Source organism: Lagopus leucura, unplaced genomic scaffold (genome assembly GCF_019238085.1).
Source record: "Lagopus leucura isolate 7727_CA_CO unplaced genomic scaffold, USGS_WTPT01 Super-Scaffold_100001, whole genome shotgun sequence".
NCBI classification, from domain to species: Eukaryota; Metazoa; Chordata; class Aves; order Galliformes; family Phasianidae; genus Lagopus; species Lagopus leucura.
Window position 1 is genome coordinate 26,360,403 of NW_024962262.1, and position 17,013 is coordinate 26,377,415.

At 44.6% G+C, this 17,013-nt stretch overlaps 1 protein-coding gene across 3 annotated transcripts in view; it reads right to left on the bottom strand.

Moving 5' to 3' along the window:
- FBXL3 (F-box and leucine rich repeat protein 3) overlaps nt 1-17,013 on the bottom strand; it is a 56,241-nt gene that overhangs the window by 38,559 nt on the left and 669 nt on the right. For 2 of the 3 annotated variants that reach the window (XM_042867111.1, XM_042867113.1), the window contains 3 exons: nt 13,446-13,809; nt 3,696-3,818; nt 964-1,135 (listed from right to left, as the gene is read on the bottom strand). In XM_042867111.1, the coding sequence (XP_042723045.1) occupies nt 964-1,135; nt 3,696-3,818; nt 13,446-13,808 (658 nt within the window). In that variant the 5' untranslated portion in view covers nt 13,809. The remainder of the gene's footprint in view (nt 1-963; nt 1,136-3,695; nt 3,819-13,445; nt 13,810-17,013) is intronic. The other variant, XM_042867114.1, reaches the window with a different exon arrangement.

Sequence of the window (17,013 nt, forward strand, 5' to 3'; positions counted from 1 at the left end):
CTCTTCTCAAGTTGGCTCTCTCTGTTTGACCATGGCAAGGGACAAGGTCCACTACAGTTTGGGGGTTGCAATCTGTGCTTCTTTCTGGCAGAGTCACACCACCAGTCTATCTCCCTCTCATGCTCTCTGACGGTTCTTAATCTCTCTACCTCCTTTCTAAGCTCCACCACCAGGCTGAGCAGTTCTTCCACCTGCTTGCACCTCACTCAGGTGTCATCCTTCCCATCCTCTCCCAGCAGCAGCAGGCTCAGGCATTCTCTGCAGCTGGAGACCTCAACCATCACATTTCTGGGCAGGCCCTCTGTCTGGGTTGCCACAGTCTTCTTGGGGCAAGCCTGCTGTCTGGCAGAGACCATGTTTGAACCTGGGGTCTCCAGGTCTGTCAGTAGGAGAGTGGTCTCCTAAGCTAAGACAAAAACACTGACATGCCCTGCCACAAGACCAACCTCCCACACGTACTGATACAGTAATCGGCAGTGTGGGCTGCACTCACACTCTGACTTCCCTCCCTGTTATGGGTGGACAGTAAAACCCTTTTCTTACCTGGCACGCTAGGTGAGCGGAAGTTAGATTCTGCCCTCCCAAGGGCTGCTTTTAGCCTCATGGGAAAGGGTCAAGGTCAAGCTCAGAGGTAAGAGAGGGCATTGCTGGCTCCACCCCAGCTGACTCAGCAGCCTGCCCACAAGCTGCCAGCTGCTGCCAGCCCCCCGGCACCAACACAGTGCTTTTGTTGGCTTCAAAAAAGCCACAAAAAGAGCTTGCTGGTCAGCCTTTTGCTTTAGGTCCCTTACCCAGTGCAGTCTTACCTGCCCTGAAGCTGGTCTCTGCAGCAATGACTGTTTCACAAGGTAGGAGGGTGTTTAAACTCAACCCTAAACTCAACCCACACTGTTTTTTTTCAGGGGCTCATTAGATTTGACCAAACTGAAAGCATACAGTAAAGCAAACAAAACAGTTGCTTACCAGCTGGAGACACATGAGGACAACTACTCATTTTCAAGAGTTTGAGCGTGTCACTGTTGTTAGCCACTAGCACTTTGAGAGACGGATCATCTACTGGTGTATCATCAATCTTAAGTGAAGAGAGTGACTTGGAGTTTACGAACACCACTGTCAGTGCAGAAATAAAGTGGGACTGGAAAAGAAAGTTTAAATGAAACACTGGTATCTGAAAAATCTTAGCAGTTTTGTGCTGTATATAGTTGTATACAATATCCTGACTTTCAGCAGCTACTGTAAGTCTTCAACCTGATATCACAATCAAAAATAGTATACATTTTTCAGTAAGGAAAAGTTTAATAACTTTTCTTATCATATTAATTATTTGGCAAACCAGAATGTCTAACATAAAACAGAAAAAAACCTGAGAAACTGACCCAGTACAATCCACTATGTAAACTTCAAGCTATAGGAAAACCACAACCAAAGAGAAAGCATATAAACTCTAAATTTAGATAATAATTTAGAAGCAGTGCTCTTAAAGCAGCATCTGAGTAAAAATTCCCATGCAGTGTGAGTTAGGCTGCATTGATGAGATGCACTGAAGTGCGGCAAGCCTGTACTGTTGTTACATGTGCCCAAAGGCAAATGGTACTACTGGCTGGCAGAGTACATAGGGTAGGAATGAATCTTAGAAAGCTGACAGGAGTGATTCACAGCCAAGGAACAGATGATCAATTATTTATGCTACTTAACCAGTAATTAGTGTAGGTCCAGTGTTCAAGGTCCTGAGCATCTCTGGGTAACAACTGAAAATCACTAGTAAAGAAGGACAGCCCAGAATGCCTTCACTTGAAAAATCATGGAAAAAGGAGCAGACTTCTGGTACTATGGAAGTGAATAACTAGCTTATAATCACGATTTCTTAAAAGATCTACCGAAGAAGTAAAGAAAATACATCTCCTATGCATTATATTAACTACTCCACAAATGTACCTGTTACTTTGATTCCAGTATCGTTTCTGGATTGTTCATGTTGCTCGAACTGAATACAGTTATGTGGAAAGGCTTGGCAATGGTACTGCTCATTCTTATACAATGTGCTTTTTGTTACATTTAGAACAAGAATACTTTCAAATTAAATAAACCAGCAGCGTCAGTTCACGTAAATGAAAACTGAACGTTCAGATCAGAAGCATGAGGCTTTAGGCACCACTCCCAAGTACACTGACAATACTCTGATTACGTATGTTACAGACCAAGGAGAAAAAGATGCTTACTGATATTCTCACTTTGTATTCAGAAAGTGCTGGTACTGTGTTTGATATACTCTGGATTTAAAATGTAACCTCCTCTAAAAAGGATACTGAAAAGAAAAATGAAATGAACTCAAGAAAATCAGCTCATCTGAAACCACAGTTCAAAGACTTAATAGAAGACAGGCAATAGTTCTTCGCATCGTAAACACCACAAGGCAAATTATTCTCAAGAGTTGATTTAGGCGCATCTTGAATATATTTTTAGAAGGAACACGTGAACCTATTGGTAATAAAAAGGAAGTCTGTATTTTAGAAGAACTGACACTTCGTAAGTCTACAGCATGAATGACTACAACTGATTCTTTAGCTTGTACAACATGACTCCAGGGGAAAACACAGAAAAGCTGAAGTGGCATTCCGATCAAGAATAAAATATGTAAGAGCTGAATGGACAAAATATTGTTAAACACATTAAGACTATGTATTGTTCGCACTATGCTTAGGTTTCCTAACGGTCACGTCTCAAAGCACACTGAAAGAAAAAAAAGGTACAAAAAAACTCAAAGATCTGAAAAATGTCTTCGAAAATTAAGGATTAAAAACACATATTCAAGAAAAGTATATGACACGTCTGTGATCACTAACAAGGATAATAATTGATAATCCTTCTGCAGCTAACCTCACTTAAACCCTATATCCTACTTATTTTCCTGAGGTTGTCCCTACCTCTTCCTTGTCCTTGTTGACATCAGCAATGACATCATCTTATCCAGCTAACAGCCTAATTTTAACTGGCTCTTGACATACATGTGGGCTAGATTCAAGAACTGAGTCTGACAGACATCCATGATGTTCTTGCATAGAACTGCCCAGGTTACCACAGCTGCCCCTCAGCTCCTCAGCAACAGAATCCTTCTACTTCACTAGCAGGACTGCTTGTTTAGAAGCATATAAGAGGGGATTGCTGGTTGTTTTTTTTATTATTATTTTTTTAAATTTTTTTATTTTTTTTACTTTTTATTTTTTTTAAAAAAAAAAGTCTGTCAGATTTCATAGATATGATGCAGTTTGCTTCTGAATCGAGCACTTAACTATGTGACATCAAGTAATAAAGATTTCCTTAAAGTTGTATGAATGTAAAAAATATACTTACCAATGGCTATAATTGCTACAGCAAACTCCCACAGATTAAACTCTACCTCTTCGATTATAATCATTCTGCTAATAAGTCCTCTAGGCTAATGACTTACAGCATGTTGCCCAAAGCTAACAGACAGGAATACTTAGAACAAGATCTGAACTGGCATCTCATGTGATGCAGAGAATGAATGAAACTTCAGCTACCCATCTTAGTAGATCATCTCAGTTCTTCCCCTTAGTCAAGCACAATTTTTTTTTTTTTTTTTGCCAAAGGCTCATTTTTACAACATAGCTTTTCACAATACTCTATGAATCACTGCAATATTTTTCTACAAAAATTTACATGCATTCAAATACCTTTGGTAAATCCATGAAGCTTGGCCGGGCAGTTGAAATTAGTCCAAGAGTTTTCAGAGAGCAATTCACAAGCTGCGATAAAATATCACAAGCTGCTTCTGCAGATTCCTTGCTACTGTCCACCTTAAAACAGAAGTAAATGTACTGAATCAGAAAACACTGCATCAAAATACAACCAGTACTGACATAAAGCAACTCTGTTTTCCATGTTTTTTTTTTCTGCTTTATTTTCTGTCATATGATGGTAAAAAAATGCACTGGAATTTCACTAATGTCCTGTTTTATTTTTCTCTAAAAGACAGACATCAAAAACCCAATATAATCTGCTATCAATTTAGCAGGTTACTAAATATTCCGGTAAAATTTTGCATGATGAGAGACTAACTACACAGTCTGTTCCAAAGCATTTAATCCATATAAAATAAAAGATACATGAAGATTCTTTTGGCTCCAGAACCTATCAATGTGTTTTCTTTGTTATCAAAATGTGGGAATACTAGAAACTGTCCTCTGCGCAAGAAAGCCACTTGCTTCCTTTATGGTGACTCAGCTCATAGAAGAGCTTCTGGAGAATTAAGTACACTATTATTTGAAGCTATAAACTTAGGTCTCCACCATTAATACCACAACAGATATGCTACGGATATCCTGTAAAGCTTGTTACAAAATTTAATCACCTAATGTACTTCCAGTCAATCTCCCCTAACGCGTACAGATATGCTTCCAGAACAGCCTTGTACATACAATTCTCATGACAGCTGTGTAAGCCTACATAACCACAAGATCAATTTTAGGCCTATCACAAGCCATGCTAACATGCCAGCAACTGATTTAGATCTGATAAACATTCATTTTCCATTTGAATAGTAAAATGAGGACTAAAGAGAATCTCCATTCTTTACTGGATGAGGCTGGGAATGTGACCACTGAAGATAAGGAGAAGGCAGAGGTTCTGAATGCCTTCTTTACGTCTGCCTTTAAAGGTCAGACCAGTTATCCTCGGGGTACTCCGCTTTCTGACCTGGTAGTCTCGACTGGGGTACAGACAGAACCCCCGCGATTCGGGAGGAATCAGTCAGAGACCTACTACTCCAGCTGAACTGTCCATGGGGCCGGATGGGATTCAGCCGACAGTGCTGAGAGAACTGGCAGAGGAGATAGCTGAGCTGCTTGCCATTATCCATAGAATCATAGAATCACAAGGTTGGAAATGACCTATAAGATCATCCAGTCCAACCGTCTCCTCATCACTATTGCCACCACTAGTACTAAACCATATCACGCAGCATGTCATCCAGACGCCTCTTGAACACTTCCAGGGACGGCAACTCCACCACCTTCCTGGGCAGCCATTCCAGTGCCTGACCACTCTCTGAGAGAAAAAGTTCTTCCTTATGTCTAACCTAAACCTCCCCTGATACAACTTGCGGCCATTGCCCCATGTCCTGCTCATTGCCTAGGAGAAGAGGCCAAATCCCTCTTCACCACAACCTCCCTTCAGGAGGTTGTAGAGTGCAATGAGGTCTCCCCTGAGCCTCCTCTTCTCCAGACTGAACAATCCCAGCTCCCTCAGCCGCTCCTCATAAGATTTGTGCTCCAGACCCCTCACCAGTTTTGTTACCCTTCTCTGGACACGCTCCAGGACCTCAACATCTATCCTGTAGTGAGGAGCCCAAAACTGAACACAGTACTCGAGGTGCGGACTCACCAGTGCTAAGTACAGGGGGATGATCACCTCCCTGCTCCTGCTGGCCACACTATTTCTAATGCAGGCCAGGATGCCCTTGGCCCTCTTGGCCACCTGAGCACACTGTCCGCTCATGTTCAGCCGAGCATCAACCAACACCCCCAGGTCCTTCTCTTCTTCACACTCATCAAGCCACTCACCCCCAAGCCTATAACGCTGCATGGGGTTGTTGTGGCCAAAGTGCAGAACTCAACAATTGGCCTTGTTATACCTCATCCCATTCACCTCAGCCCAGCAGTTCAGCCTGTCTAAATCCCTCTGAACAGCCACCCTACCCTCAAGCAGATCAACACCACCTCCCAGCTTGGTGTCATCTGCAAACTTGCTGAGGGTGCACTCAATGCCCTAATCTAGGTCATCAATAAAGATATTAAATAAGATGGACCCCAGTACTGACCCCTGGGGGACACCACTTGAAACGGGTCGCCAGCTGGACTTCACTCCATTCACCACGACCATCTGGGCACGGCCTTGTAGCCAGTTCCTTACCCAAAGAAGTGTATATCTGTTCAGATCACGGGCAGCCAGTTTCCCCAGAAGAAACCTGTGAGGGACCGTGTCAAAGGCTTTGCTGAAGTCTAAGAAGACTACATCAACAGCCCTTCCCTCATCTATCAGACTAGTCACCCAGTCATAGAAGGAGATGAGGTTGTTCAAGCACGACCTGCTTTTCACGAACCCGTGCTGGCTGGGCCTGATCCCCTGGACACTGAGTACATGCTGTGCAATCTCATCCAAGATGATCTGCTCCATAACCTTCCCTGGTACTGAGGTCAGGCTGACAGGCCTACAGTTCCCTGGATCCTCCTTGTGGCCCTTCTTGAAGATGGGAGTCACATCAGCAAGCCTCCAATCCTCTGGGACCTCACCAGTTAACCATGAGCATTGATAGATGGCCGAGAGGGGCTCAGCAATCACCCCCACCAGCTCCCTCAGCACCTGAGGGTGCAGCCCATCCGGTCCCATGGACTTGTGAAAGGCCAGACGGAGGAGGAGCTCTCTGACTGTCTCCACCGGAATTGCTGGGGGCATATTCTGAGCAGCGTCCCAGACTTCCAGATCAGGGCATAAAAAGCCCAGAGGATAACTGATCTGGCTGTTAAAGGCAGATGTAAAGAAGGCATTGAGGACCTCAGCCCTCTCCTTGTCCTCAGTGGCCACATTCCCTGCTGCATCAAGTACAGGATGAGAATTATCTTTGATTCTTCTTTTCCCACTGATACATTTATAAAAGGATTTTTTATTGTCTTTTACTGCAGAGGCCGACCTGAGCTCAAGTTGGGCTTTCGTCCTCCTAAATTCCTCCCTGCATACCTTAGCTACTTCTTTGTAATCTCCCCAAGCAGTCTGTCCCTTCTTCCAGAGGATATAGACTCTCTTTTTCTCCTTGAGTCTCAACAGTAGTTCCCGGCTCATCCACACCGGTCGTCTTCCCCTACAGCTCACCGTACGGCACTCAGGGACAGCCTGTTCTTGTGCCTTTAAGATTTCAGTCTTGAGAAGCGTCCAGGCTTCCTGGGCCCCTTTACCCTTGAGAAGCGACTCCCAAGGGACCTGCGCTACAAGCTCCCTGAACAGGTCAAAGTCTGCCCACTGGAAGTTCAAGAAGGTAGTTCTGCTGGCCACTCTTTTGACATCCCCAAGAATGGAGAATTCTACAATTCTGTGGTCACTCTGCCCAAGACAGTCCCCAGCTTTCACATCTTCCACCAGTCATTCTCTATTAGTAAAGAGCAGCTCTAGCAGGGCACCAACCCTGGTAGGCCCTCCTACCAGTTGTGTAAGGAAGCAATCTTCCACACAGTCTAGAAACCTCCTGGACTGCTTCCTCTGTGCTATATTATATTTCCAACATACATCAGGGAAGTTGAAGTCTCCCATCAGAATAAGTGTTGGCGATAGCGTGACTTCTGCGAGCTGCTCATAGAATGCCTCATCCAACTCTTCGTCCTGATTAGGCAGTCTATAACAGACCCCCATCAAGATGCCACCCCTACAGGCCTTCCCCCTGATCCTTACCCACAGACACTCCACTCTATCATTCCCAACCCCAAGCTCTTCTACATCAAAACAGTCTTTAATATAAAGGGCCACACCACCACCCTTCTTTCTTCGTCTATCCCTTCTGAAGAGCTTGTAACCATCTATCTCAGCACTCCAGTCATGGGAGTGGTCCCACCATGTTTTGGAAATAACAACAAGGTCATAATCTGTATCTGCATAATCTGCACTCCTTGTTGACTGTTGAGGTCCCAGAAGGCTTGCCAGTGCGACTCCCATCTACAAGGTCGTAAGGAGGATCCGGGGAACTACAGGCCTGTTAGCTTGACCTCGGTGCCAGGGAAGGTTATGGAGCAGATAGTCTTGAGGGAGATCACAGAATCGTAGGGGTTGGAAGGGACCTCAAGGATCATGAATCTCTAACCTCCCTGCCAAAGCAGGTTCCCTACACCAGGTTGCAAGTAGGCGTTGAGAGGTGGGTCTTGAATATCTCCAGAGAAGAGACTCCACAACCTCCCTGTGCAGCCTGTTCCAACGCTCCATCACCCTCACTGTAAAGAAGTTCTTGGGCACAGTTGTGTGGAACTTCATATGCTCCAGTTTCCGTCTGTTTCCCCTTCTCCTGTCTCCACATACTGCTGAAAAGAGTGTGGCCTCACCATTCTGCCTCCCAGATTCCTCTGGCCCAAATGCAGAACTTTGCACTTTGCAGTGTTGAACCTCATCAAGTTCACTCAGGCCCACCTTTCAAGCCTGTTGAGGTCCCTCTGAATGGCATCCCTTCCTTCCACCGTGTCAACCGCACCACTCAGCCTGGTGTCATCAGCAAACTTGCTGAGGGTGCACTCGATTCCATCATCGATGTCATTGATAAAGATGTTAAAGCGCACCGGTCCCAAGACAGACCCCTGAGGAATGCCGCTCATTACCAGCCTCCACCTGGACATAGAGCCATTGATGACCACCCTCTGCCTGCAGCCTTTCAACCAATTTCTTATCCATTGAGTGGTCCACCCATCAAATCCACATCCCTCCAGTTTGGAGATAAGGATGTGGTGGGGGACCATGTCAAAGGCCTTGCTCAAGTTCATCTAAATGACATCGGTTGCCTTGCCCTTGTCCACCAATGCCGTCACTCCATCATAGAAGGCCACCAGATTGATTAAGCATGACTTTCCCCTGGTGCATGCTAGCTGTCTCGGATCACACACTTATTCCTCATGTGATCAAGCATGTCATCCAGGAGGATCTGTTCCATGATCTTTCCAGGCACAGAGGTGAGGCTCACTGGCCTGTAGTTCCCCGCGTCCTCCTTGCTCTCTTTCTTGTAAATGGGAGTGACGTGAGCCTTCCTCCAGTCATCCGGGCCTCATTTGAGAGCCACGACTTTTCAAATATGATGGACAGCGGCTTGGCAACCACCTCAGCCAGCTCCTTCAGAACCCTGGGATGACACCATCTGGCCCTATAAGCTTGTACATGTTCAGTCTCATGAGGCGACCTCGGATCTGCTCTGTCCTCACAGTTGAGGGTGGTGGGGGGAATTTACCACCCCATTCCTCACCTAAAGGTTTGTAGACACAGGCCTCAGGGACGTGAGAAATACTGGAATCCTGGCCACCAGTGAAGACTGAGGCAAACAACTCATTCAGTACCTCAGCCTTCCCTTAGTCCGCTGAAGCCAGTTCTCCTTTTACATTTACCAAAGGAGGTACACTCACTCTGGCCTGTGTCTTCAGTCCAATGTACCTGTAGAAAGTCTTCCTGTTGTTTTTCACGTCCCTTGACAAGTTCAGTTCTGCCTGCGCTTGGCTTTTCTGATCCCACGTCTGTAAGTCCTGACGGCATCCCTGTATTCTTCCCAGGTGACACGCCCTTGTTTCCAGAGTTTGTACACACTTGACTTTGCCCTCAACCTTCTTTGCCCTTTGCACCTTTCTCTGCCAACCTCAACCAACTGGATCATGTGGCATGTATGGGACAACCAAGCGATCACACCTAGCCAGCATGGGTTCATGAAGGGCAGGTCCTGCATGACCAACCTCATCTCCATCTATGATCTAGTGACACATCTGGTGGATGAGGGAAAGGCTGTTCATGTAGTTCACTAGACTTCAGCAAAACTTTTGACACTGTCTCGCACAGTATTCACTTGCAGAAGCTGACAGCCCGTGGCATAGACAAGTACATTCTTGGCTAAGTAAGAACTGGCTGGAGGGCAGGGGCCAGAGAGCGGTGGAGAATGGAGTTCAATCCAGCTGGCAACCAGTCATGAGTAGTGCTCCGCAGAAGTCAGTGCTGGGGCCTGTCCTCTTCAGTATCTTTATTGATGACCTGGCTGAGGGCACTGACTGCACCCCTAGTAAGTTTGCAGGTGACACCAAGTTGGCAGGGAGTGTTGATCTGCCTGGGGGTAGGAAGACACTGCAGCAGAATCTGGACGGACTGGATCACTAGGCTGAGGCCAATGACATAAGGTTCAACAAGTCCAAGCAATAGGTCCTGAGTTGGGCCACAGCAGTTCCCAGCAACACTACAGGCTTGGGGCAGAGTGGCTGGAAGACTGTGTAGAGGAAACTGATCTGTGGGTATTGGTCAATGTTTGGCCAGATGTGAGGAGCAGCATGCCCAGGTGGCCAAGAAGGCCAATGGCATCCTGGCTTGCATTAGGAATAGTGTGTCTAGCAGGAGCAGAGAGGTGATCATCCCCCTGTACTCAGCACTAGTATGGTCACACCTCAAGTACTGTGTCCAATTTTGGGCCCCTCACTGCAAGAAAGATATTGAGGCCTTGGAGCGGCTTCAGAAAAGGGCAACGAAACTGGCGAGAGGTCTGGTGCAGCGGCCTTATGAGGGACAGCTGAAGGAGCTTGTTCAGTCTGGAGGAGGCTCAGGGGAGACCTTATTGCAAGCAATAGGTTGTAGCAAGTTGGGGGTCAGCCTCTTCTCTTGTGTAACTAGTGATAGAACTAGAGAGAATGGCTTCAAGCTGCGCTAAGGGAGATTTAGGCTGGATGTTAGGAAATAGTATTTTTCTGAGAGTGGTCAGGCATTGGAATGGGCTACCCAGGGAGTGGTGGAGTCACTGATCACGGAGGCATTCAAGGAACATTTGGATGTTGAGCAACATGGTTTAGTGAGAATTATTGGTGATGGGTGGATGATTGGACTGGATGATCTTGAACATCTTTTCCAACCTTGGTGATTCTGTGAAGATAAAAAGCCTAAATCATCTGCAAGCCTTGTGATAGCCAGCTTACGTATGATACCAAATCAAGCAGCTGCAGTACATACAATGGGGCAGAGGTACCCTGGTTGCCTGCACAATGATGCATCCAGGCAGGTTCTGAATATTTCCAGAGAAGGAGACTCTACAATATCTCTGGGCAGCCTTATCCAGTGCCAGGTCATCCTCAAAGCAAAGCTGTTCTTCTTCACGTTGAGATGGAATCTCCTGTGTTCCAGTTCTCACTTGCTTGTCCCTTCTTCTGTTGCTGGGCATCATTGAAAAGAGCCTGTCTCTACCCACTTGACTCCCACACTTCAGATATTTATAACCACTGATAAGATTACCCCTCAGTCTTTTTTCACCAGGCTGAACAGTCCCAGGTCTCTCAGTTCTTCCCCATAAGGAGATGCTTCACACCCCTGATCATTTTCGTGGCCCTCTGCTGCACTCTGTAGAAAATTCCCTGTCTTTCTTGAACTGCAGAATGCAGAACTGGACACAGTACTCCAGATTTAGCCTCACCAGAACAGGGAGGAGGGGGAGAATTACCTCCCTCAACCTGCCAGCCATTTTCCTTCTAATATACCTCAAGATACCATTGGCCTTCTTGGTCACAAGTGCACATTGCTGGCTCATGGTCAAATTGTTGTCCACAATGATATTCAGGTCCTTCTCTGCAGAGCTACTCCCAGCAGCTCAGCCAGTAGCCTGTATGGTTGTATCTGGTTATATGCAAGACTCCATGCTTGCCCTTGTTGAACTTCATAAGATTCTTCTTTGCCCAAATCTCCAGTCAGAGCAGGCCCTGTTCAATGGCAGTACAGCCTTTTGGTGTGCCAGCTAGTCCTCCCGGATTTGCTGAGGGTGCATTCCTATCCCTTCATTCAGGTCACTAATGAATTTGTTGAACAAGACTGGATACATTACCTACCCTTAGGGATCACTAGATCACAGGCTTCCGGCAGACTCTGCACCACTGATTACAACTCTCTGAGCTCTCTCAGTCAGCCAGTTTACAATTCACCTCACTGCCCACTTATCTACCCCACACTGCCTAAGCTTACCTACAAGGACGTTACACAGACAGTGTCAAAAGCTTTGCTGAAGTCCAAGTACAAAACATCCATTGCTGTCCCGTCATCTACCCAGCTGGTCAAGACATCACAGAAAATTACCAGATTAGTCAAGGGCAGTCTCCTCTTGGTAAATCCACATTGACTACGTCCTGATAACCATCCTTTCTTTCCCTTGCTTGGAGACATGACATCCAGAATAAAATGTACCATCACCTTTCTAGGTTTGGACATGAAGCTGATTCGCCTGTAGTTTCCTAGGTCCTCCTTGCTCTTTTGAAGGCTGGAATGACACAGGCTTTCCTCCAGAACCTCTCCTATTCTCCATGACCTTCCATGGATGACAGAGAGCAGCTTAGCGAACTCTTCTACCAGCTCTGACTCAGCACTCACGGGTACATCCTCTGACTGGTTTAGTTTGGAGAAGAGGAGGCTCACTCTATACTATCACTTGTCTATCACTCCCTACAACTACCCGAAAGGAGGCTGTGGTGAGGTGGGGGTCAGCCTCCTCCCTCAGTTAACTAGTGGCAAAGTAAGAGGGAATGGCCTCACGTTGCACCAGTAGAAGTTCAGACTGGATATCCGGAATAATTTCTTCTCCAAAGGAGTGGCTAGGCAGTGAACAGGTCGCCCAGGGAAGCAGTGGTGCTGCCGTTGCTGGATGTGCTTAAGAAAAGGGCAGATGAAGTACTTAGAGACATGGCATAGTGGGCAATCTGGTGGTAGGCAGACAGTCAGACTAGATGATCTTAAACATCTTTTCCAATCTTAATTATTCCATGATCCTATAACGGCTCACGAATTTGCATGTGTTAAATTTGCCTAAGTGATCTCTGAACAGCTCCCCAACCAAGTTTTCCCTTCCTCAGATTCTCTCTCTTACCTCTAGCGCCTGGGATTCCTGAGGGGCAGTCTTAAGAGTTACTGAATGCCTTCTTTGCTTCAGTCATTACTGCTACCTTCTTAACGTTCTCCATTACTAGGACACTGACATCTCATCCAGCAGCATGCAAACATTTTTCCTGGCCTTCTTACTGCTACTAACATTCAAAGAAGCCTTTATTGCTATCCAGTATAATGAACCTGAAAACCAAGTCTTCCAGACTGAGAACTGCCACATTCCCTCTTTAATAACTGAAGATCTTAATAACAAAGACCACGCCATAACTATGTCAATTACTGATATTAATATTTCTCATGCTTTAATATTACATAAGCCACCAAAACTATCTCAAGTATCAGAGATAATTCCTAGAAACATTCATAATCACAGAATCGTAGTGGTTGGAAGGGACCTCCAGGGATCATCGTGTCCAACCCCCCTGCCAAAGCAGGTTCCCTACACCAGGTCGCACAGGTAGGCATCCAGGCAGGTCTTGAACATCTCCAGAGAAGGAGACTCCACCACCTCCCTGGGCAGCCTGTTCCAGTGCTCCGTCACCCTCACTGTAAAGAAGTTCTTGCGCATATTTGTGCGGAAGTTCCTATGCTGCAGTTTCCGTCCGTTTCCCCTTGTCCTGTCTCCACTCACCACTGAAAACAGTCTGGCCTTGCCATTCCGCCCCCCACAAATAATAAAGTAAATAAAAGTTAAAAAAGTAAATGAAGTAAAAAAAAAAAAAAAAAAAAAGGAACAAAATCTAACTTGCATTAATTTTTAGAAAGTTATTATAAGAAAAACCTATAAAATACCCTACCTTGAAGCTTACATACTGCAAGTGATTGGAATGCCTCTTTATTATTTGCTTGATCAGTTCAGGATGTGTAGCCCTCAAGTAAGATGTAGCCGGTTGATTGAGTTCAAACTCAAAACACCTCCAGAGATCAGGCATATGAAACACCTGGTTCCAGCTTCGGCAGACCTGTGATGCATGAGCACGATCCAAAAGGGGCAAGTACTGAAATACCTGCAGAATAATGTCTTGGAGCAGGTTACCCCAGTCAGGACTCTGTACAACTGTGGCTTTGTCATCTACGCTCTTGTGCCTCTTGGATTCTTTTTCAGCTGTCTCTTCAGATGAACTGCTGTTGGCCTCATTAGTCTTCCTTCCTCGTTTCATTCTACAAAGATAAGAACACATTTTCCATGAACTGTGTAAATATAACAGAGCTCAAATAAACCTAATGTTTATAGAAAACCATGGACAAAAAGATGCATGTTTTCTGCAACCACATTTTTCCAGAGGTCTGTTTTGCTTCAGAAAGGAAATAAAACCATCAAGTAGCAGTAAGTGTGAAACAGCAACCTAAAAGTCTTATTACCACCAAAACAAATAACTTTAATGTTACTTCTATAACCATTACCACAGCCAATTCACACACAACAGCAACTCCCAGTATTCCACTTATCTGAGAATGCTCTAAACCTAACTTGTTCCACTAGTTTGCCGATTATTAGTTTACTTTCTCATCAGTGTTCTTCCAAACAATATTCTGAACGCTCATTCAGTGCTCTCCCCCCACACACACCAGAAACAACACCATCTGAACTCGTAGGACAGAAGTTCAAATTGAAGTATTAAGAAATTTTTAAAAATCAATGTATTAATGCTTGCAGATGCATCTGATCTGTTTTTATTCTCAAGTAGGATTAATTTCTTTACGCAAAAGATGTTATTTCAGCATCTTAGTCTTAAATCAATACCCTTAAAAACATGTCATCCAAAAAAAAAAAAATAAATTCATTTTTCCAACCAATTAATAGACTGTGAAAGATCACCAATAAAAATCTGAGAGGCTCAGCACTCCCTCTGCCTCTCCCCAGAACAGGAGATTAGAGGAATCAGTAAACTTTCTTCTGAATTATATTAAATTCAACAAGTCTGAATCCAAAGGTTACTCCATTCTCAGTAGCATGTACTTCATCCCCCACTTGTACTACTGATACCTTATGTTACTACAGATGAAAAAACACCACATGTGAAACACATCACACATATGTACATCTGAAATTCAGTATCAGGTTTTGATCCATGTGTTCTCTCGACAGGATGAGGGGGAGAACTATGGGGATGGAACAAAGTAAAAGTACAAGAATTCATACACTGAGATAAGGACAACTTAATAAGAAAGATGGAAAGGAGAAGGAAAGTAAGAAATAAGATATGACGCAAAACACAATTACTTGCCACTCACTGACCTATGCCCAGCCACACCCTAAGTAACAGCAGCCCCCCCCAGCCAACTTCCCCAGTTTATTTTCTGCATGGCTCCCTAAGGCATGGAATTTCAAATGAAGTTTAACGGATGCCTGTCCAGTTCACTTGTTATCTAGACAATTAACTTTCTATGCCATGAACAGCAACCAAGCAAAAGTCTAGAAGTCTTTTAAAGAGGGGAAAAAAAAAAAAAATGTTTTAACATCCAGCACATCATGGATTGTTTTCCCAAAGTGGGCATCTCCTCGAGTACCCATGAAACACCTAAATAGCACCTCCTACTCACAAGATAATAGCAACCTATCAGTTGAGGTCTGGAAATAAAATGTTGTGCTCAAAGCTGAACACACAGTCATCAAAGACTGATGAACACCACTAGTCTCCTGGTTCTCTAATCCTACTAGCACTGGCGGCAATCACAAGATCACAGGAGAGCAAAAGTCTCCTCTCACTTGCTGAGAACTACTTACCGTGGTCCACAGCTCATGGCTATAAGCCCATGCCAAATATTGCTGCTGCAGTGAAACAAGCTCTCCTAAGAAAGAGCTCTGTTGCTGAGCTGCTACCTTCACTTGCACATATTGGTATGCAGGAAAACTGAATATAGCAACATATCATCTTCAGCTAGCAGAAAGATGAAGGAACTCTATTTTGCTACTGAAAATAAGTGAAATATTTAAGCAACTTGCTAATTAGGCTAGTAAACTCACAGTAGATCCATCATGCTAATGTTTACAGTAAACACTAAGCATAGCACGAAAGTGTTATCTGCAATAAACTAGCCCAAAATGCATTACTACTTCAAACATCACATTGAAGATAAATTCAAAACAACTACATTCTAATGAGCAATTACCATAACAAGTTATTCAGGTGCTAAATTTGAGGCAGCATGCTTGATGCCTTTAAATCTTTCCAAATCCATTTCATGTTCATCTGTAATAACTACAGAAGGTAAATGTTTGACACAGCTCTCCACATCTTCTATTACAGAGCGCCTTGTCTTCTGAAGATAAGCTAATACACACACACACGTTTTCAAGTCAGCACACTACTTCTACGCATAGCTTCAGAGGGTCAAATTCTGGATTTGTTCCCTCGTCACACATAGAGGGGGGAATACCATTGTGCAGGTACAATTTTTACTAAGTCATCTTTTCAAAGACACAAGCAGCACATCTGGCACTTCTCCAGAGAACTGACCAGGAATTAACTCCTTCTATCAGAATTGTGTGAATTTTTTCCACTTGGAAAGAACTCCAGGATGTGACTGCTAAAAGCACCAATCAACTTGCAAGCTGCACCTTAGAGCACACAGACCAGCCTGGATGAGTTCTAAGCAGTTAACATACACTGGCTATAGCTCAAAACACACTCAATAAGCTGCAGGGTACTCCATGAAAAGACAGTCAAAAAGGAAGGAGACAACATGGTCATCCTAGAGCTGTACTGATGATCCAATTCAGGTTACAACCTTCCAAGACGACACAATGCCATGCGTTCCAAATGCATGGTTAACAAGTATGGGATGGAAAGACATGTTTCCAGACAACTTTCTTGTTACCGACATTTCAGATTCTCCTGTAAATAAAAGAATCACAGAACCACTTGTGCTGGAGAGAATCTTTGAAGATCAGCTAGTCCAACTCCCCTGCAGTGAACAGGGACACCTACAGCTAGAGCACACTGCTCAGAGCCCCATCCAGCCTGATCTTGGATGTCTCCGAGGACATCTCTCTGGGCAACCCATTCCAATGCATTTTTCTCTAATGCTGTATACAAACCGAAAAAGTCAATTAGGAAAGTAAGCCTTTCTGCAAAACTATTGCAAGAAAAGGAAAATGAAGCTGGTAGCTACGCTTCCTTTCATTTACACATCCAGTATTTCAAAGAATTGGCTGAATTTTGATTTCAAGGCCAAGAGAAATATCTAAGTTCAGTAAGGAAAGTACTGATGCAAGATTTCACACGGGCGTGCCCCTGTACACTAATTGCCTGTACTAATTATCAGCATTTGTAACATGGTGCTTTTCAGTCAGCATTGGTTTAACACTTCCTTCAACACACGAGCCATCACTCCTCCTTTCAGCTCACTCCCAGGATGTAC